General features: G+C 39.2%; 1 protein-coding gene across 6 annotated transcripts in view; it reads left to right on the top strand.

Moving 5' to 3' along the window:
- The first annotated feature begins 812 nt into the window (after positions 1 to 812).
- Positions 813 to 21,171, top strand: part of SYNCRIP (synaptotagmin binding cytoplasmic RNA interacting protein) — a 37,916-nt gene continuing 17,557 nt past the window's right edge. For 2 of the 6 annotated variants that reach the window (XM_012748400.3, XM_012748401.3), the window contains exons 1-10: positions 1,656 to 1,787; positions 3,132 to 3,291; positions 4,021 to 4,139; positions 4,267 to 4,374; positions 6,733 to 6,846; positions 6,946 to 7,122; positions 16,710 to 16,845; positions 17,840 to 18,045; positions 20,195 to 20,344; positions 20,677 to 20,798. In XM_012748400.3, coding sequence (XP_012603854.1) covers positions 3,144 to 3,291; positions 4,021 to 4,139; positions 4,267 to 4,374; positions 6,733 to 6,846; positions 6,946 to 7,122; positions 16,710 to 16,845; positions 17,840 to 18,045; positions 20,195 to 20,344; positions 20,677 to 20,798 — 1,280 coding nt within the window. In that variant the 5' untranslated portion in view covers positions 1,656 to 1,787; positions 3,132 to 3,143. Of the gene's footprint in view, positions 903 to 1,655; positions 1,788 to 3,131; positions 3,292 to 4,020; positions 4,140 to 4,266; positions 4,375 to 6,732; positions 6,847 to 6,945; positions 7,123 to 16,709; positions 16,846 to 17,839; positions 18,046 to 20,194; positions 20,345 to 20,676; positions 20,799 to 21,171 lie in introns of those variants that run through there. The other 4 variants (XM_012748399.2, XM_076003132.1, XM_076003133.1 and 1 more) reach the window with 4 other exon arrangements.

Consider the following 21,171-nt stretch of genomic DNA (forward strand, 5'->3'; position numbering starts at 1 on the left):
GAAGTATTTGATTCGAGTACCTATGAAAATCATTTGGTATTTTATGTGCCTGTACAGTTTGAAGAGTGCTCATCTAACTTTTCTTGAAACCACCAATTTGTTACCATAGCAAAGAGCTCATTTGGGGAACCACTAAACTCTTTAAAACAAGCTTTTAAATCAAAAGGACATTCTTACTATTTTTCATTACAGCTGCACCAGATAAAATTAGTATCCATATCGCGTCTGAAATTCAAATGCCTTTGTCTTGTCTTTCTTGTACCTAGTAAACGGTTACAAAGGAAATGTCACTTCACATAAGATTTAGTTGCCAAAAATTTTGAAAAGAAACACAGCTATTCTCCTCAAAGTTGTCTTAACCACACAGCGTTGTGCTGTTTCAAGTTGCTCAAATTGTGCCAGGAGGAAGCCCTTAACTGCCTGAAAGGCCAGGGACTGAAACGGAGTATTGCACAACCCTTCACCACCGGGAGGTTTCGCTTCCAAATCTGGTCCTCGTATCATCCCAAGGCGGGTGCCGCTCTTCGCCCCACTGGAGCCAGCCCCGTTCCCCCTTCAGAAGCAGCCGGGGTTTCCTCTTCCAAGCTTGGGGCGCCCCTCCCTTCGCCCAAGGTTCCCCTGAAAGCGGAGCCGCCCGGCTGCAGGGCCCCGGGAGGCCCCGCTGCCCAGCTGGAGAAACCGAGTCCCCGGGGCGACTCTCGCTTTCGAGTACCACCAGCCCAGCGGACCCCGGATCCGCAAGGTTCCGCGCCGCTCCCCTCCCCCGCGGCCCCATTGTCTGCCTCGCCCCGCCCCAGGGGACACGTGCGCCTGCAGCTTCCCGAGGAGGAGAGCGCGGGGCGGCGGCGGCGTGGACTCCGCCTGGAACGGCTGCGCGGCGCGGGCCGGGCGCGCACGGACCGGTGGGTGCCCTGCGGGAAACTGCGGTCCCATTCCGCGCCCACCGCCTCCTGCCTCGCCAGCCCGGGACCGGGCGGGGGTGGGGCGGGCGGGAGTTCGGCAGGGGTGGGGCGGGGTGGGGAGATGCCAGTCTCCTGACAAAGGAGAACGAGTGGGACACGCTGAGCCGGCCCGCCCCGCCTGGAGGGGAGCGGGAGGGGGAGTGTCGGGAGGGGAAGGGGCGGGCCTTTCATTCACTCTCGGCCCCTCCGCCGCTGCCCGAGCGGAAGGGCGGGGTCTCGCGCCCCCCGGGGTGAGGAGCGCGGAAGGCGGCGGGGCGTGGGGGCGGAGCCCGCGAGCGCGCGTCCCGAGGCGTCGGCTACGTCGTCACGTCAGCGCGGGAGAGAGAAAGAGAGCAGCCGACTCGGCAGGGACTGGGGGACGGGGCCGAGAGAGCGAGCGAGGGAGGGAGTGTGCGAGCCAGGAGGGGAAAGGCGGCCACTCGTGCTTGAGCGGCCGCGGACGGGAGTGGGAGTGGTGGGGGAAAGGAGCAGGAGGGGGAAGACGAAGGGCCGAGAGAAGGCGGCGGACAGAGGCTGGTGGTGGTGGTGGTAGGGGGAGAAGGAGGAGCTGGAGGAGGGCAGGGACTGGGAGAGAGTGAGTGAAGCGGACGCGCGAGGGAGGGGAGGGAAGGGAAGGGAAGGGGGGGGTCACGCGGGGGCGCGCGCGCGCACCGGGAGCGCGCTCGGAGGCGAGTGGAACTGGATCGGGTTTGCTGCCAGCGGCGTGAGCTTCGGCCGCCATTTTACAACAGCTCCACTCGCGCCGGACACAGGGAGCAGCGAGCACGCGTTTCCCGCAACCCGATCCCCTCGGACAGGATTCCTCCGCCTCGGCCCAACGGGGAGGTAACGACCGCCAGAACCTGGGTCTGGGAGGGGAGCTCCATGACATTGTGGAGTGAGCTGGGGGAGGGTGGCGCGGGGAGAAACCGGCTTTTCTGGAAAATGGATTCCAAGGGAGAGAGGAGCACGTTGACTGGGGCTGCCTGGAAGTAGGCCGCGGGACGCACCGCCACTTTCTTCTCCCCATGTGCTGCCGCCGTTCGGGCTTTGTCTGCGGCGCTCCGGGAGGAGGCGCCTCGGCGGCCCCGTGGCCCGCACGGACCGCTCGCGGCAGCTGAGTTGGTGCTGTCGTGGCCGCCGCCGCGGCGCGGGAGTGGGCGGAGAGGAGCGGGTCCCGTCCCGCAGCCGTGCAGCGGGTTTGGGCGGTGCTCGGCGTCCCGCGGGTGTTGGGCTGTTCGTGGAACGTTTGCACGCCGCCGGGTTGCCAGCCCCGCACCGCAGTCACTGCACCGAGGGGCGAGGGGTGGGGGCTTGCACCGCGCGCCACGGGTCACGTCTCGGCCGGGCGGGCGGCCGGGGGTCGCCGGCGTTCGGGTAGCGCCCGAGACGGAGAGCCATGTGTCACGGCGGAGACGGCGGCGTTGGGGGGCGGGGAAAGCCTGTGGCCTGGCGGCGCCGCGGCCTCGGTGTTGAGGAGCGAGATTGTGCTACTGCAGCTTTCTGGGGGCTCCGACCGCGGCTTTGGGTTGGTGTTAGGAGCCGGTGATGGTCTTGGCCTGGGACTCGGTGGGTTTCCGTTGAAGGAAGTTGTAGGGCATTGGAAGGCACAGAGCACGTGTTTCTAATGGGCTCCTGGCGGCCGCAGTGGTGAGGCTGCTGCTCTGGGTGCGGAGTCGGGGGCGGGCTTTGGGGTGCGGGGGTGAAGGGTGGAGAAATTGGGTGGTGGGAAGGTGGCTTGTGTGAGCGCTTTGTTCTTCGCTGGCTGTTGTTACTGATCTATAAGCGGCAGGCGGGAAAAGCGCGCACTTTGGGGGTTTACCTTTGAGAGGGACGAGCCCAGCTTTGCTTTCTCCACACACACCTCGTTCTCTGTATGGGCACAGCTGCATGTGGCACGCTGGCTCGTCCTCGTGCTTGATTGGGCTTTATTTGTAATATGGCTTTTCTTAGGGAGTGTTAGCAGGTGAGTCAGGGGTGGTACTAAGGAAGAACATAGTGAATTGGTCCTTCTGTGCCCTGCGCTCCAAATTAGGCTTGTCAGGCGATGGTGACTTTAAGGCTTCTTTAAAGAGAGGCGCAGGCTGGCTGGTGTAGTAAATTGTAGAGAAAGTAAAGATTGGGGCTCTCATATTGTCCTCTATTCTTTTTGAAGATCCTAGTTTAATTTTGCTTATTGCGTTTGAACAGATCTCTGGAAACATGGCTACAGAACATGTTAATGGAAATGGTACTGAAGAGCCCATGGATACTACTTCTGCAGTTATCCATTCAGAAAATTTTCAGACATTGCTTGATGCTGGTTTACCACAGAAAGTTGCTGAAAAACTAGATGAAATTTACGTTGCAGGTAAGAACTAACACTTGCAAAATTACATTATGAAATTTTTCTATTGGATTTCTGGCTTTGAGCTAAAATAGCAACTTTTTGTGGTTTCCAATAAGTGTGGGGACTGGAGTTTTGCCTTGTTTGTGACAGTTGGTTAATTTAGGTGTGAACTAGAGGTTAAGATATATAGAGGGAGGGAAAAAGGGAGGGTTAAGAGCTAAAGGCTGGCTGGCTGGCTGGAAGTCCTGATGGATAAGTATATGACAGTAGCAACAGCTGCTAAATGTTGGGAGCAGGCCATGTGACTTTTTTGAGTATTTTTATAGTAGGATTCTTGTTAAATAACTTGGTAATTGTAGACTTGTTTTCTTGTCTTTTTGGTATGGCTGTTAACTTTTTCCAGTGGTACTGAAATTGAGTAGAGGTTCATTTGTCATGCTTGGTATTTTGTTGGTTTTTAGGATTTGTGTGCTTGTGTGTGCTGTAGAAATATCGTAGTGTTCAGAACTATCTGACTTGGACACAAAACAAGATGTAAAAGAAGTTGGTTCATTTTAGGTGTGGTTGAGAGGGCTTTAGTTCAGAATACAGTTCAAAGTGGCTAAAGTGTGTGTTTTTTCAAATATGTAGGTAGATAAGGGGAGTAGAATTGTACAGGCACACATGTACGTGGAATGCCGTCATAGTCTTCAGTAAAAAATCTTTTCCAAAATATTAAAAGTTGATAAAACTAAGTTTTCTCTTTTCCAGGGCTAGTTGCACATAGTGATTTAGATGAAAGAGCTATCGAAGCTTTAAAAGAATTCAATGAAGACGGTGCATTGGCAGTTCTTCAACAGTTTAAGGACAGTGATCTCTCTCATGTTCAGGTAATGTTACTTTAATGTCAGTGTGAAAAGAATTATATTTGAGTAGTTTTGATATGCTCTGTTAAGTTTTATTAGATGCAGATATGATCACTGTTAAATATGAATGGAATTTTTTTTTTTTTGGCAGAACAAAAGTGCCTTTTTATGTGGAGTCATGAAGACTTACAGGCAGAGAGAAAAACAGGGGACCAAAGTAGCAGACTCAAGTAAAGGACCAGATGAGGCAAAAATTAAGGTATGTCTTTAAAAACGTAGTTTTAAAGACCTTTTGATTATTCTAACTTCGGTAAATATTGCTTGAATGTGAAAGGGATGTGTCTGTTTTTAAGATGTTGAGGTAATTTAACTGTTACTCATTATTTTTTGAAAAGTTTCCCACCTTTAACTATTTGTTTCTAAAACAGTTTACTTTTTAAGTTTATCCTGTTACTCAGCTACTGATGTTTAAATTCTGTGCTGTTGATATTCCCAGTAAAAGATTTAAAGGAACACACTCATATTTTTAGATACTCTTTGAAAAACTGTAAGTCCATATTATTGGTGATCAAGCCAGACTAGGAGGGAATCACTTCACCTCATACTGTGGAGAGTGTACATTTAGCAGCTGTCTGTCTTAGGAGTCTCAAACCCCACTGAATTTAGAATGTTAATAACACTGCTACCCCCCTTCTATTAGTATGGGTTATTAAGGTTAAAAAGCATCTTTTAACATTAAGATTGTTTAGTGTGAAAATGTAAATGAGGAAGCTGAGGCTGGGAGTAAAAGGCTTTTTTTTGGTTTGTTTTAGGGTCGAATGGAAAAATAAATGGCCTCAAATTAGGCTAGGTTTTGATATTTGTATTAGTGAGTTTTATAGTTTATAGAAAAAATGACGATCATTTTTTTTCCCTTTTTTTACCATAGCCTAAGTTATAGAGGCTTAAGTGTTTAACCTGGTGCTCTTTATAATGTGGCAGTGCTCTTGAGCCAGAGATATGGTTTAAGAAAATCAGTTATTAAGAAGGGTATAGTATAGCATTGGGCATTGGAAGTTTTGATGATATGGGAAGAGGAACTGGTAGAGTATGGAGTTAGCTGTTAATGTCAACCATGAGTTTGAGGCTTTCACAGGTCTAGCTGTAAGTGGATTGAGTTTGAACTGTTAATCTAGTTTTGTCTTGAAAATGGGGTATAATTGCCTCCACTGTAATTATGTCAGTTGTAATTAAATCTACATTTGGGACTTAGAATTTAAAATGTTACAAACTTTATAATAGTTTGTGTGACTTTCAGTTGTATCTTTGGAAGGGGGTGGCTTGAATTATTTATTAGACTTAAATTGTGGCAAGAAGGCATTAGGGACATGTGTATAGAATGTTTGACGGGAAATAAGTTTTTCCTTTTTGTTTTTATAGATTGATGAAAGGTATTATTTGGGTCATATAATGATGAAGGTAAAAACAGCATAACTTTTATAGCACGGGGATTGTATAGGAGAAAAATGAAAGATGAGCCATTTAATGGTTTAGTTTATGTGGTAGTCATAGTTTTGAGTTTTAGTTTTCTTACCCAATGTTGCACCATTAAGCAGTCATATTTGGGTGTAATATAACAAACACTTGTCTTTTGTGAACCTTTTTGTTAGAAAGTTTAGGAATAAAGTTTTTATGAATTGTAATTTTCATTAATATTTAATGTTCTTTGAGTAGGAAATGTAAAAAAAATCTGTCTAGTCATTTTCAGAGACCCTAAATCATTTAACAGCATTTTGATAACTTTTATCATGTTGCTAGCATTAAGTCTTTTTATTTCAGAATTTTATTAGCTAATAGATTGGTTTTGTTGTTTAAAAATGGTTTTGTGCTTTGTGGTTGAGAGAGTGGAGAGAAGGGGAATAATTTTCCTTAGGTTACTGGTGGACTACTACTTTCTAGTACTTTTGATTATAGTGGTTGAAGAGAAACTCCTGATGCTCTGAGTAAATATGAGTTCTGTAAATTTTAACAGTTCAGTTTTGGGGCGATAAAGTGTAGAAGTTATGTCACATTGTTGCAGTTCCATAAAGTTTTTAAAGTCATTTCGGCTTTTATTTTTTCTAAATGACCCATGGTATTTTGTGAAACATGACACTTTAATGTCAGATAAGAAAAGATTATTTTTTCTGTGGCTCCCAAGTTTTTAGACTTGATTTGGGGAACGTAATTTCTTCAGAGGCTGACAAAATGCCCAGAATGGCAGTGTGCACCTAGGAATGGGGTTGGGGTACAGGGAAGTTGTTGGGTAAGGAATGAAATCATGCCAAATTAGGTATAATCATTTTTAAGGCAGTATTAGCAGAGTAGATAACACCCTGGCTTCAAAGTTGTTGATGGATTAATATTTCCTGTGGAGACCAGAAAATAATTTGAATAGGATCTTGATATTTGACAGTGGGTTAGGAGTTTAAAAAGCCTACATTAAAGGGGAACATATGAAAATAGACAACAGAAACCTGTTTATGGGGGAAGGTTGCCAGGATGATTGGAAAGATTTGAACAAGATTCATTTTAACTGTTAAATGCATGGATGTGGTCTTGTGATTTAAATGTATTAATGATATTTGAACTTTTTAAGGCACTCTTGGAAAGAACAGGCTACACACTTGATGTGACCACTGGACAGAGGAAGTATGGGGGACCACCTCCAGATTCCGTTTATTCAGGTCAGCAGCCTTCTGTTGGCACTGAGGTAAAGAAACTAAAAACTTGTATCTTTTGTAGTAAAAGCACAGGTATCTGGTTTCCTAAAGAGATTCTCCATGGTTTTTACTTAATATTTAATTTACAGATATTTGTGGGGAAGATCCCAAGAGATCTATTTGAGGATGAACTTGTTCCATTGTTTGAGAAAGCTGGACCTATATGGGATCTCCGTCTAATGATGGATCCACTCACTGGTCTCAATAGAGGTTATGCGTTTGTCACTTTTTGTACAAAAGAAGCAGCTCAGGAGGCTGTTAAACTGGTAAGTTTTTCCCCCTTCAGTGTTCACATTCATTATCTTTAAGGCCATGTTTTTGTGTCTAAGAGTTTATCAGATGTTTTTTGAAGTGCCGATAAGGCAATATTTTTCACATTCTCTGTGTAAGCTTTATAATGGTTATTTTTTGTGTAGTTGATAGGACTCAGGATCTTAAGGTAGTGTGGTAGATAAACATCTGGCTTAGTGATTTTTGTTTAAATTTATAGGAATGTGAAAGTGTTTAAGCAAGTAACTGATAGGACTCCCATAGTTCCTGGCCACACTTGGGCCTTCCCTTTTTCTAAAGTAATTTACAAAGACATTTTGATAAATTTCTAGTTGATCAAACAGGATTTTGTGGTGAGTGGCAGTAGTAGATTTTAAAATACCAGATATTAGATTATTTTTTTAAATAGCAAACATTGCCTGATGACCAAGTTTAAAAAAATTTTTTTGATGTTTCAAATTATGGCTTCTAACACATTAAATTCTGTGACTAAAGTGGCTTCTGCGTTTTATAGTTGAAGAGCTGGGGTTAATTTAAACTTATGGAATGTCTCAAGAAATACACCTGGGGGGGAGGAACTTTTGTACAAGATAGCTCTCTGGCAGATATTTGTTAAATTTTCCTTATGTGCCTTATGTATTGTGTTAGTATTTCTAAGCAAACTTATAAACTTCAGACTGTTTTCTTTTTTTTTTTCTTTAATCAGACTGTTTTCTTTCCTGAATGTTTTTTTTTCCTCTTCCCATACCTTCAAATACGTCAATTGAAGGAAAACTTTAAAGAGAAAAATAAACTAGCATGTTTTCCTGCTGTATGTTGCTTGAATACTTTCACTGGTGTGCATAATTGAATATGGTGGAGGTTTAACATTAGAAAATATGTTACTTGAAAGAATGCAAATGTCTTTAAAAAGAATGCAGGAGTTTACATATTTCTTTTAAAAATTTTTGCTGAGTTTTCTCTACTTAAAAAATGCTTCCTATTTTATAGGGGATATAGTTCTGTAGGGAGCCATTCACTGGTAACCTTTGAGCTGTCAAAATTTTAGTTTCAGCAGTTCAAGTGAAGGACTTTTTAGAGCTCCAGAAAGAAAGAGGTACTTTAGAAATCATCCAGTTTAATCTCCTGTACAAGAATAGAACATTTTTGCTAGGCAGCAATAAAGTAACAGTAAGTGGAAATGCAGAATGAAAAAAACAATGAGTTGTCTTACTATAAAAAGCTAATACAGTGGGCCTTCCATATCCAAGGGTTCCACATCCACAGATTCCACTAATTGCAGAATAGAAATGATCCCAAAAAACCCAACGGAAAAAATACTACAACAGTATATGAGGACGTGGGTAGGTTATATGCAGATACTATGGCATTTTGTATAAGTGACTTGAGTATCCACGGGTTTTGGTATGAGATCTTTGCACCAATTCCCTGCATGTACTGAGGGACCACTATAAGGAATTTACTAGTGATGTCAGACCCATTTTTTAACATTTTGTAAAAGAATCATTAAACTGACATTGTAGGGTACTTAATTCTTGCCAGCAAAATATACTGATTTTGGGAGGTGATCACTCAAACTTACTTTTAGAGGATTTCCAGAAACCTTAAAGAAACATCATTAGAGGAAGATGGACATTAATCTAGTAGTGACATGATTTTGAGTGCCAGTAAGTAGACACTATGAAATATTCCAGTTTGGACAATTGCCTTGGCTTAACAAAATTGCATTTCTATAGGCTGCTTAGACTGTAGTCTTATTTATATCGTTTTTAACTACAGTGCAGAAACTTCCATAGATAACCAAGCAGCCTTTTTTATTGGTCTAGGAACTAACCCTTAGACCTTTTTACATTTCTTTCTGGGTTTCTTTGTTGTGATTTGAATGCTTATCTGGGGGCGTGATTATTTTTTACTATGTGATAACAGGAGTTGTTGCATTTTGGTACCTTTTAAAATATATTTCTAGTGGTAGGTGGTATATATCCACTGGGATGAATTGAACATGGCATCATTTGCTTTTTTTAAAGAATGCTTTACTGTGGTTAGGATTTGGGAGACTTGCCTTAATACAACAATAGAAAGGGCTAGATTTTAGAGGAAATGAAGTAATTAGAGCATTCTAGAAAAATATAAAACTTAAATTGGTTTGGATGGTTTTTGCTACTTTTGTATGTATTTGTGGAAATCAGTACCCTTTCCTAGATACATCCCTTAAAGGGAGCATACTTTGGAAACTATTGCTACTTGTGTCATATCTTGAAATTCTACTTGAGTTACAACTCTATCCAAGGTGAATTTTATGTAATTGAAGTGTCAGTCTATTTATGTGTAACTAAATGTTGGGACAGTGCTTTCCTTTCCATTATTTACAAATCAGACAAGATTGAAGCACCTGTTTTTTTTTTCTTTGAGTATCTTGAGGAATATCTTAGGCCAAAATTTGGCCTTATTTTTTCTCTAGTCTGTAATCTGATCTACCAGCTGAGTTGTCAAAGGATGTGGCTTTATTTTTTGATAGTAATGCAGCAGTGAGTTCTGCAGTAGATTAAAAACTATTGTAGATTTTAAATATGCATGCGGATTACTTATAAAAATAGGTTAATTGATGTTAATAGCTGAACTGCAAATTTCTTAAATGACTGATTTCAGCCAACATCTACATTGTATTTTGGGGAATAAAAAAATTTAGTCCCTAAACCATGATAATCTAGCTAGGGAAGCAATATCTAGCCTTGTGAAAAGGTGATTAGTAGCTACCACCTGAGTGCTTGTTGAGGAACAGTAGCTTTGCTAGATATTACATTATTATCTCTAAATTGCACCTCAACTCTTTCTTCCAGGTAAGTGGAATTATCTTCCTTCTGTAAGAAGAGTAAATAGGCTGGGTGACTTGCTTGAGGCCATACAGCTAAACACCACAGCCTTGGTTTGGTGCCAGGTTTCTTTAGCTGGAGTGCCTATTGTCGACTAGACATAACAATTTAAGCCAGCAGGACAAGTTATGCCACAAAGTAGCCTGATTCTTTAAATTATGTAGTGGCTTAGGTAGTTAGGAAGTAATGTCTCTTGCCAGAATATTTTTGGCATCTAATGCTTTACTGTCTGCACTGCTACCACTCTAGTCTAAGTTACCATTTTTGTATCATGTAGACTAATGTGAAGGAACCTAAAGAGTTTCATTGCCTTCTATTGCCCTTTACGTTTGACAGGATAGATCACAACATTCCTGTGCCGAAAAATTATTTCCAAACACAGCCCTATCCAGTCAAGTTCCTGCTTACCTCTTTCCCCCACTTTCCCCCCCATTACCTTTTCAGCCATACTTTGCCTTCTTTTTTCCCCTCCAAATAAGCCATGGCCATTTCTATCATAAGGCCGCCTTCTGTTCTGCTTTCGTACACTTTGGAAGCAGCCCAGTTAGTACTTACAGTCAGGTCTTAGAAGGCCTTAACTGGCTTTGAGGAAATATTACTACCCTATTACCTCATCACAGTATCCTGAACATGATAAAATAGATTTTGCTTAGATGAACTTGAAATTATTTTTTGACTTTGTAAAACATTTTTCCCTATCAAAATATAAGCACATTTTCCCTTGTATCCCTAACCTTTAAAACAGTGCCCCCACTATATAGTAGGTGTTGGATAAGTAACCTGACTGGCTCACCAGTGCCGTTTAACATCATTTATGACACAAGAATTTATAATATATATGCCTTTATAGTTGATGGGCTGTTTTCCTTTTTAAAGGTTTTTTTTTTTTAGCCTCCACCTGTAATTATTCTATGCTACCTTGAGTTGTAGGGATTAGAGTAGATTGATGGGTGATGCTTTCCGGTCTTGCCCCACAGATGTTGGGAAGTACATGTTTTTCTGGTTGTCATAAAGACAGGAAGAAGGGTAGGCAACTATGTATTTGTGTGTTGTGCTGCTGGAATTTGGAGCCCAGGGCCAGTGGTGCTGCAGTGCCATGATAGTCTTCTATAATGGAAATATCCTGTTGAAAATGCTAATAGTGCCTATGTTACACTGGAATAGATGAGATCTCTATTTGCAGATTAAAGTTGAAATTTTAATAGTTATGATGGTTTTATTTACCAGATTGGTTGCGTGCACCACCATAATGTGTGTACAACCATTTTGATGAATACAGCTGACAAAGTAGGTCCATGAAATATTTTAGTAGCAATTTAGCAAATATTTGGTGTGTTAAACATAAAAAGTTTTATCACAGATATATATGTGTGGTTTTTTTTTTTTTTTTTTGGGGGGGGGAGACAGAGTCTCACTCTGTTGCCCCAGCTAGAGTGAGTGCCGTGGGTCAGCCTAGCTCACAGCAACCTCAATCTCCTGGGCTCAAGCAATTCTTCTGCCTCAGCCTCCCGAGTAGCTGGGACTACAGGCATGCACCACCATGCCCGGCTAATTTTTCTATATATTTTTAGTTGGCCAATTAACTTGTTTCTATTTTTAGGAGAGATGAGGTATCATTCTTGCTCAAGCTGGTTTCGAACTCCTGACCTCGAGCAATCCTCCCATCTCGGCCTCCTAGAGTGCTGGGATTACAGGCGTGAGCCACCGCACCAGACTAGATATATGCGTTCTTGACTTTAGAGAGTTTATGGGACATGAAAGAGGCTAATTACAATTAAAGTGGAAGCAAATTGTGCAACGGTAAAGAAGGGATGAAGGAAGATTGCTTTGGGTTAGGGTTGTCAGAACATCTTGAGATAAAGAGGTTTGAGCAGAACAGTGAAGGAAATAGGTGAATCTGGTCAAAGCAGTGTTGAAATAAGTAGGATATACAACTTGTATAATGTCAATGCCAGAAAGTGCAGTTCATAACTGCTGGGTTAAGTAAGCTGCATAGTGCAGTTAAAGTTTTGAGCCTTGTTGTGGGTGGCATGATATAAATGGTTGAATGATGAAGGATGTTTGGATGAAGAGGACAAAGGCCAGGAGGGTGGCATCAATAGGTCAAAGATTTTGAAGAGAGAAATGATAGGCCACTAGTGGTGTGTTGTAGGGTCTGTTCTAGCTTTTTTCAGTGACTTAAATGAGGGCATAGTTGTACTGTTCATGAAATGTTTGGTGACTTGAATCTGCATGCAGTGATTACTGCCTTGGATGACAAAATCAGGATTGGAAAAAATTTTGATAGCCTGGGAAATACAATTCACATATAGCAAAAGTCAAGCTCTATACAAAACTAATTTAACAAGTAAGCTAAAGTAACATGGAAAACATGTAATAGAGGTATGGTATCTAGAAGTGGAAAATTAGTAACATGTCCAGTTTATTCTGGGCTCCATAATCTCAGTCTGCTTTTATAATATTGTGTTATGGATGTCATTCTTTAGTGTCATTATCTCTTGTAGGCACTTTAGTTTGCTATTATAAGGGAAGGAATGATTAACCAAGCATAGAAAAGTGTGTGTGCAGGTATGTGAAGTATAATCCCTTGGAGGAGGAAATAGATTTATCATAGAATTTTTGGGAAACTGGATTTTGGCTCAATGTAAAGAAGACTTTTTAATATTTAGAATGAAAGTGGACAGGCTTGGGAGGTAGTGGCTTTACTGAGAAGAGTCAGGACTGGGCAGCACTTCTAGGTCAGATGCCAAATCTGAGATTGATAAATTTCTGGGAATTTGGTGACTATGAGGGAAGGAAAAAGTAGCTTAGAAGTTTGAGGGTAAGTGACAGGAATGTTCCACACTGTACCACTCCTGTTTTGGTGTTCTTAAATACCTAAATTGCATTGATTAATAATCAAAATTCATCATTTTTTATTTGGTCTACTTCACTGTGATACTGAGCCTGAAAGCTAGATTTTTAAAACTGGCTTCTAAGGTCCAGGGCCCACCTTTCTAAAGTAGGAAACACATACTTTTTTGTTCATTTTTGATACTGTATAGTGTCTTGAGTTACGGTATTAAATTAGAACCTATGTTAATGTTTAGATTTGTTTTCGTATTGCCCTTTTACCATCTAACTCACTGTTAAACCTGCTAGGATGAGAAGTGTTTCTTTTTGAATTTAAGGTAGAATGATATTAGAGCAAGAAAGGTTAAGCAATTCAAATACACATATAAAAAGCATGCTTAATCCATAGATGGAACATTGCTTCAGAAAATAAGCTTATTTCTAGGTACTTTTATTTGGATACTATGCCCAGAGGGTCTCCTTACTTTGCTTCTTTAGTGACTTATTTTCCTTAGTAAACCAGTTTATTCTCTGCCTTACCTTTAATTGTTTAAGGTTTTCTTATTTTTAAAATGTGAGTGGGGAAGAGTTACGTTTTATTTTATAAGTCCTGCTAAATCTTTGTTGTTTATATTATTCAGAGACTGTAGTCATCCTTCACAGTTTCTACCAACCCTACCTGGTTACCTTGATTAGCAGGGTCAGTGATGATGGTTTGGAAAGAAAATGGTTTTTCTGTAGATAATAATGGAAATAGTCATTAATTTGAAGCAGCATTGTTAATGTTGATGGAAGTGTTGGCTACATTACAGATTAGCTATCTTATATTTCTCTGATTATTGCTGCCTTGATTGAATTTTTCCATTCTCTTTTATATTTCCCTTCTAGATGTCTTGTAAGGATTTTCGTTGGTCTCAAATGTATTTTCTTGATGTACAAGAATTCTAGTTTTTGTAGAAGTTTTTAAAAAATAATATGTTTTCTTACAGTGAATAGCACCGTTCTTAGATTTGGGAAATACCACAAAAGTAAACAAAATTATACCAAATCATCACCCTCAAAAAATAACTTACTTTTCCTTTTAAACACATTGTATTTCCTTCCCTTCTTTTTCTGTTATATTGTTTTTGTCAGCTCCTAGTTATAAGACTAGGTGACCAACTTGCAAGCCATAGATTTGTCACTAAGGATGGCTACTTGATGCTGGATTATAAGAATCTAGGGAATGTTTTAAAGTAATTTATGGTGTTCTTAGATTAACTTTATTTGTAAAATAGGGCATTGTAGTCTACTTGTCTGTTCATAATCCCATGCAATGATGGATTCAACTGTAGCTCTACTATTTTCAGGTAACATGAATGTTTCTGCTTTTAAAAGATTCTTGATCTAATGGAGGAGAAAAGCATGTAAAAAGAATATAAATGCTATATGAGACAATAAAGTGTAAGGCAGGATTTCTCCACCTTAGCACTACTGATATTTTAGACTGGATAATTTTTGTCGTGGTGGGCTGCCTTGTGTGAATTGTAGGATGCTTACCAGCATCTCTGGCTTCTGCCCACCCACTAGATAACAGCAGCAAGTCTCTTCTCCTTCCGAAGTTGTGACAACCAGAAATATCAGATGTCTCCAGACACTGTCAAATGTTTCCTGGGAGCAGAATCATTCCAACTGAGAACTGTTCGTTGATGTTAACATGGAAGGGCGTTTTGTTGACCTTTAGGGGATTTAGGGATTGCAGAGTATTTGATGGTTGAACTCAATTTACAGGTATGCAGTGAAGTTTGGATGGTAGAAGTTTTAGGGAAGTTGAGGTTTAGAAGTGTTAAAAACTACATGTTTCAAAACTGATATAAATGGCTAAGATACTGTAGAGAGAAAGGGGAGATAGCGTGAGTTTTAGGATGGTCCTATATGATGTCTCAGTATTTGAACTTTGGTGATGGGGAGCCATTGAGATTTTTTTTTCTCTTCATTTTCTGTTGTTATAATAGATTTTTTTTCAATAGTGGGGTAGAAAGCATGAATTTGTTCTGAACTTGGAGGCATGGTGTTTGAACTGTATGTTCAAGTTTTGATTCTCTGAAGATAATCAAAGAAGATGGAGAAAGGAACATGGAAGAATCTATGGTTTTTTTTTTTTGAGACAAGGGTCTTGCTCTATTGCCCAGGCTAGAGTGACATGGCATCAGCCTAGCTCACACCAACCTCAAACTCCTGGCTCAAGCAATCGTCCTGCCTCAAGCAATCATCCTGCCTCAGCCTCCCAAGTACCTGGGCCTACAGGTGCATGCCCCTGTGACTGGCTAATGTTTTTTCTGTTTTTAGTAGATAACAGAGTCTTCCTCTTGCTCAGACTATTCTCAAACACCTGAGTTCAAGCGATCCTCCCACCTCAGCCTGCCAGAGTGCTTGGATTATGGTAGTGAGCCACTGCGTCTGGCTGGAATCTACTTTTTGAATTATGTTTCTCTCTGTTGTACCTGATGGTACCTATTATGCAAGAATGGGAATAATAAAAGAGTGGCTTTTATGTTGCTATGAGGCTGTTCTATAAGCTGTATGGAAATTCAGTTAGTTCTAAAGTTTGTGTGGCTCCACGTGTGTCTTAAGTATAAAATAGATTTTGAGGTCAGGTGTTGGGATTAATCAGTAACTATTGTATCTGCTGCCATCATTATTACAAACATGAAGTTTGAGGTGGTTTTAACTACATAATTCATGTAGTCCACTTTTCCAGATAACTTGGATACTTTTGAACCTTGGTTTGTAAATAATAGTAGTGATTGATAGATTTGTCACTTTCATATAGTGCATTTTGCCTCTGCTTTACAATATCTCATTTTGTGGGATATAATTTTTATAATTGTTTCTATGCTTTCACCTTGTCTTTCTCCTTCATAATTTTATTACATGGCTTTTGATGATAATCAAATGGGACAAAAAGTAGGGTTGGATTGAAAATAAAAAGGAGCACCTTAGACTTAAATATTTGAAGCCAAAAATTTCTTATTGCAACTTTTTTACAAGAGGAAGGGGAGATGTAAAAATAGACTTAGGTGTTGGTTAGCAGAAAGGCAGAAAGCTTGCTGTTTTGGGGATCAGTTTCCCTTGCATGAGAATAACTGGTTGTTGGCAAAATGAATTTAAGTAGAAGTTAAGGTATTGTGGAGTCAGCAGTTTTTGAATTTATGCTACTACAGACCTGATGCCTAATTTATCAAGTTTCCTAGATTTCAAGGATTTAACAAACATTTTGGCTGGGCATTGTGGCTCATGCCTGTAATCCTAGCACTCTGGGAGGCCTAGGTGGGTGGATTGTTTGAGCTCAGGAGTTTGAGATCAGGTTGAGCAAGACCCAGACCCCGTCTTCTACTAAAAAAATACAAAGAAATGAGCTGGACAATTAAAAACAAAACAAAACAAACAAATACATATATTTATAAGAATTAGCCGGGCATGGTGGCGCATGCCTATAGTACCAGCTACTTGGGAGGCTGAGTCAAGAGGATTGCTTGAGACCAGGAGTTGGAGGTTGATGTGGGCTAGGCTGATGCCATGGCACTCTAGCCCGGGCAACAGAGTGAGACTCTGTCTCAAAAAACAAAAACACAGAACTTTTTTACATTAAATTAATTCATCAACTTATTTTTAGTGTATTTTGTCAGTAAAGTCTTCTGTCCCTCAGATTATAATTTCCCTTTTATATGGGAATTATGGTAAACTATTTTTACAGGATGAAAATATTTGATAACACAGAGTGTTGGAATTTTGTTATAATTTTGCTTTTATAAATGAGATTTGTTATCTTTTATAATAAACAACTTCTAATCAGATATTACAAGTAATTTAAAAATATGCACTTTTTCCCCTTTCAGTATAATAATCATGAAATTCGTTCTGGAAAACACATTGGTGTCTGCATCTCGGTTGCCAACAATAGGCTTTTTGTGGGCTCTATTCCTAAGAGTAAAACCAAGGAACAGATTCTCGAAGAATTTAGCAAAGTAACAGGTAAGTTGGATTTTTTGGAAGGAGATGGAGTTTATACTAATGGGATAATAGCATAATTTTGTGTGCCAAACCTTGTTCTAGACACTATGTTTATTAACTCATTGAGTCTTTATTACAACTTTATGAGGTATATAACCCCATTTTTCAGATGGAAAATAGGCACAGAGGGTTTTGGGAAATAACTTGCTGAAAAATTATATGCAGGTTAGTAAGGAATGCAGCTGAGCTTGAATTCAGTTTGCAGAATCGTACTGCTTCCCTAGTTTTGCAAGATATTTCTTTGTAGTCTTTCTTTAGATGTTAGTTGATATTCTTAGTAGAATTGTATGAATAATTTGATTTTTCCAAATTATGGGAATAATAAGTATTTTTGCCAGATGCAGAAATTATACATTATCAATATGGTGTAACTTTGAACTATAAAACAATCTTTTATAACAGTTTCCAAATTACAAGCTGCTGTATTTAGAAAATATTTTTGTCTTACAGTGTTTAGCAAATTATCAGCCTGTTTAACAGTTTTCAGGAACATTTGAAATTCCTATGCAGTACTAATATTTTATATTTCATTTGAAATAAGCCATTGGTATCTGAGGCCAGAAAAGTGCCATTGAAAAGAATGTTAGTGTTTGCTTACATAGTAAGGAAAATATCTAGCCATATTTGACTTATACTGCCATTTTCCTACAATTATGTAAAGATTTTTATCTGCTTCTGATTTGGTTTGTGGAAGCAAAAAGTCTTTAGAAAAATAGTCTTTAGATCTGATAAAAAACAGTTTCATTTCATGGGGGGTTTCTGTGTTGGAAAAACTTGGGTGGATTAGGAAAATTGTCTGGACCTCTTTTTTGATATAGTCCTTTGTAAAGATGACTAACGAAGGAGGATTATTTTTCATTTGGGTATTTGTTATCTTAGGAAAGTAAGTCCTTTTATCTACTTGTTCTTGCTGATTATTTTATCTAACTTCCCTGAAATGGTTGCTTACTTTCAGAGGGTCTTACAGATGTCATTTTGTACCACCAACCAGACGATAAGAAAAAAAACAGAGGCTTTTGTTTTCTTGAATATGAAGATCACAAAACAGCTGCCCAGGCAAGGCGTAGGTTAATGAGCGGTAAAGTCAAGGTCTGGGGAAATGTTGGAACTGTTGAATGGGCTGATCCTATAGAAGATCCTGATCCTGAGGTTATGGCAAAGGTAATGATAACTCAAGTTAAAAATCTTTTTTAAGGGCATCATTGGGTCAGGGAGGCAGAGAACTTACAATGAATTGTGTACTTTTTTTAAAACTAGATTCTTGAATGTGAGAAATATTCTTTACTAAGGGATTAGGGGCAAGTGAATTTAGAAATTTATTCATGAACACTTTACTGTAATTGTATAGCCATCATCTCATAATGAAGTAGCTAGCATACATGCTGTAGAGATGATTCACTTCCATTTTTTGTGTGGTTTCTAAGAGCAGTTTCTTTGAGTTTTTGAGAATGGCGCCATTAACTCACATGGTTTTTGTGTTAAAATGTCCTACTTCTAAAAATAGTGAATCGTATTGGCCCTAGCAGAGCTGCTGTAGTTATGTTTAGCTATTATTAGGTATCCTGCTTCAGCAGTCAATTGAAACAGTCTGTGAGAGTAAACATCTCGAGTCAACACTTTACTACCTGTTAGTGCAGATTGCAATTATTTTTTTCTACCCTTTGTCTTTTTTTTCTTTTTTTATATTTTTCTAATAATTCTTTGTATTTCTTTATTTTTTCCTATCCATTCTCTCTCTAATACTCTTTTGTCTTTTAATAATCTCCCTTTATTAGGGGATGTATATTCTAGGTCTTAAATACAGCTAGTTCAGTTAAAAAGAGTGGGATGTGAACTGTCAGGAGAACTATGAATGTTATTGAAGAATAAGATTTATTTTTTCCTCTGGCTTATAAAGTTCTCATTGGGTTAGTACTTTAGAGTAACACAATCAGATGGTATTTAGGTATTTTAGGAGGAAGTGATAATGTTTCTTAGTCAAAAGGTTAAATTTTATAATTGTCCTTTGAGAAGCTTTCAGGATTGAGAGAACAATTTATCTTATTAATACTTTGAATACTCTCTCCTCCTGTTATTTAAGTTTTCAAAAGCAGGTCCTAATTAGTTTTGACCACCTGTGTTAAGTGTTAGCTTTTTCTGAGGGCATGGTATTCACTTTGTTAGAAAATAACTTTCTCTTCTTGATTGGAAAATAATTTAATAAAAACTATACAGTCTATATTTCTTTTTAAATAAATTTTATTAGAACAATTTTAGGTTTACAGTAAAATGGACCAGAAACCAGAGAATTTCCATATACCTCCTGCTTCCACATATCCACTGCCTCCTCCACTATCAGTATTCTGCACCAGAGTAGTATGTTTGTAAAAATTGATGAACCTACATTGATCACCTACCTAAAGTTCATAGTTTACATGAGGGCTCACTCTTAGTGTACATTTTATGGGTTTTGACAAATGTGTAATGACATGTATCTATAAATATCATACAGAATAGTTTCACTGCCTTAAAAATCCTCTTCTTTGCCTGTTCATCACTTCACATCCAAGCCTTTGCAACCACTGATCTTTTTCTGTCTCCATAGTTTTGCCTTTTAAGAATATCATACATCGTTGGGGTCATGGAGTCCTCCATGTCTTTTTGTGGCTTTATTAGCTCACTTCTTTATAGTAATGGATAATATTCCATTCTGTATTATACCACAGTTTATCCATTCACCCATTGAAGGATGTCTTGGTTGCTACTGATTTGGGGCAACTATGAATAAAGGGGTTATAAACATCCTTTTGTAGGTTTTTGTGTAGATGTTAGTTTTCAATTTTCTTGGATAAATAATGAGTGGGATTGTTGGATTGTATGGTAAGAGTGTTTAGTTTTGTAAGAAGCTGCCAAACTGTCTTCCAAAGGGGCTATACCATTTTGTATTCCTATCAGCAGTGAGAGATATTTCCTGTTACTCCATATCCTTACTTACATTTGGTGGTGTTAGTGCTTTGGATTTTGGCCATTTTTAATAGATGTGGTGTTACCTCATTATTTTAACTTGCAATTCCTTAATGACGGATGATGTTAAGTATCATTTCATGAGCTTGTTTGCCACCTGTTTATCTTCTCTGGTAAGGTGTCTATTCCAGTTCTTTTGACCTGATCCAGCAATCCTCTTTGGCTGAAAGGAGTTGAAAACTTTGTTTTTTATATTTTTCTAATGGATTGTGATTGACGTTAACTTTGCAGGGTGGGATGGTGGCATCTTGGAAATTGAACTCTTTGGAAATAATACAGGGAGCTTTTTTTTTTTTTTTAATTTCAGGTAAAAGTGCTGTTTGTACGCAACCTTGCCAATACTGTAACAGAAGAGATTTTAGAAAAGGCATTTAGTCAGTTTGGGAAACTGGAACGAGTGAAGAAACTAAAAGATTATGCATTCATTCATTTTGATGAGCGAGATGGTGCTGTCAAGGTAAATAAGGCAGAATTATCATAGGCATCTAAATCAGACTAACAATTTTTAGTTATCCTAGGATCAGAACATTTAAAAAATTGGCGGAATACTCAGGTCATGGAATCCACCCAGGCTAACCTTTATTCGCCTTAGTTTAGTGAGTTAGGCAATCTTCTAAGTAAAAAAAAAAAGTTGAAGAGCTGTGTCTTTAACAATCTTATTTTATCTCACTGACTGAGGCTTTTTATCATTCTTCTAACATTAATGATAAATGACTTTTTTAACTTTAAATGAATCATAATTGTTCTGAAAGGCTTGTTTTAATATTGATCATTATCTAATTTTTTAAGGCTATGGAAGAAATGAATGGCAAAGACTTGGAGGGAGAAAATATTGAAATTGTTTTTGCTAAGCCACCAGATCAGAAAAGGAAAGAAAGAAAAGCTCAGAGGCAAGCAGCAAAGAATCAAATGTAAGTGAAATTTATAGTTAAAAAAACAAAATAAAAAAACTTTGTATACATTTTAATATTGGTATACTAACTAGAGAATAACAGGTATTGCTCAAAGTTGTAAAACAATTCATAACATAACCATAACTTTTGAAAGATTATTTGAATCGAAAGCTTTGAGTCACAGAGAAACATCAAGGATCTCAAATGTTTATTGAGCTCTTGCTATTGACCATATTTTGTGAAAACAATTACAAGTAACTGGAATTTTATTTAATGAATAAAAAAATCAATCTGGGATATTTTCTTATATTTTATAGAATGTGCTGCTGAAAATGTTTTAAAATGTTAGCTGTCTAAACATCTTAATATATTTGGTTAAAAGTGGAGAGTT

Source organism: Microcebus murinus, chromosome 5, assembly GCF_040939455.1.
Source record: "Microcebus murinus isolate Inina chromosome 5, M.murinus_Inina_mat1.0, whole genome shotgun sequence".
In the NCBI taxonomy this organism is placed as follows: domain Eukaryota; kingdom Metazoa; phylum Chordata; class Mammalia; order Primates; family Cheirogaleidae; genus Microcebus; species Microcebus murinus.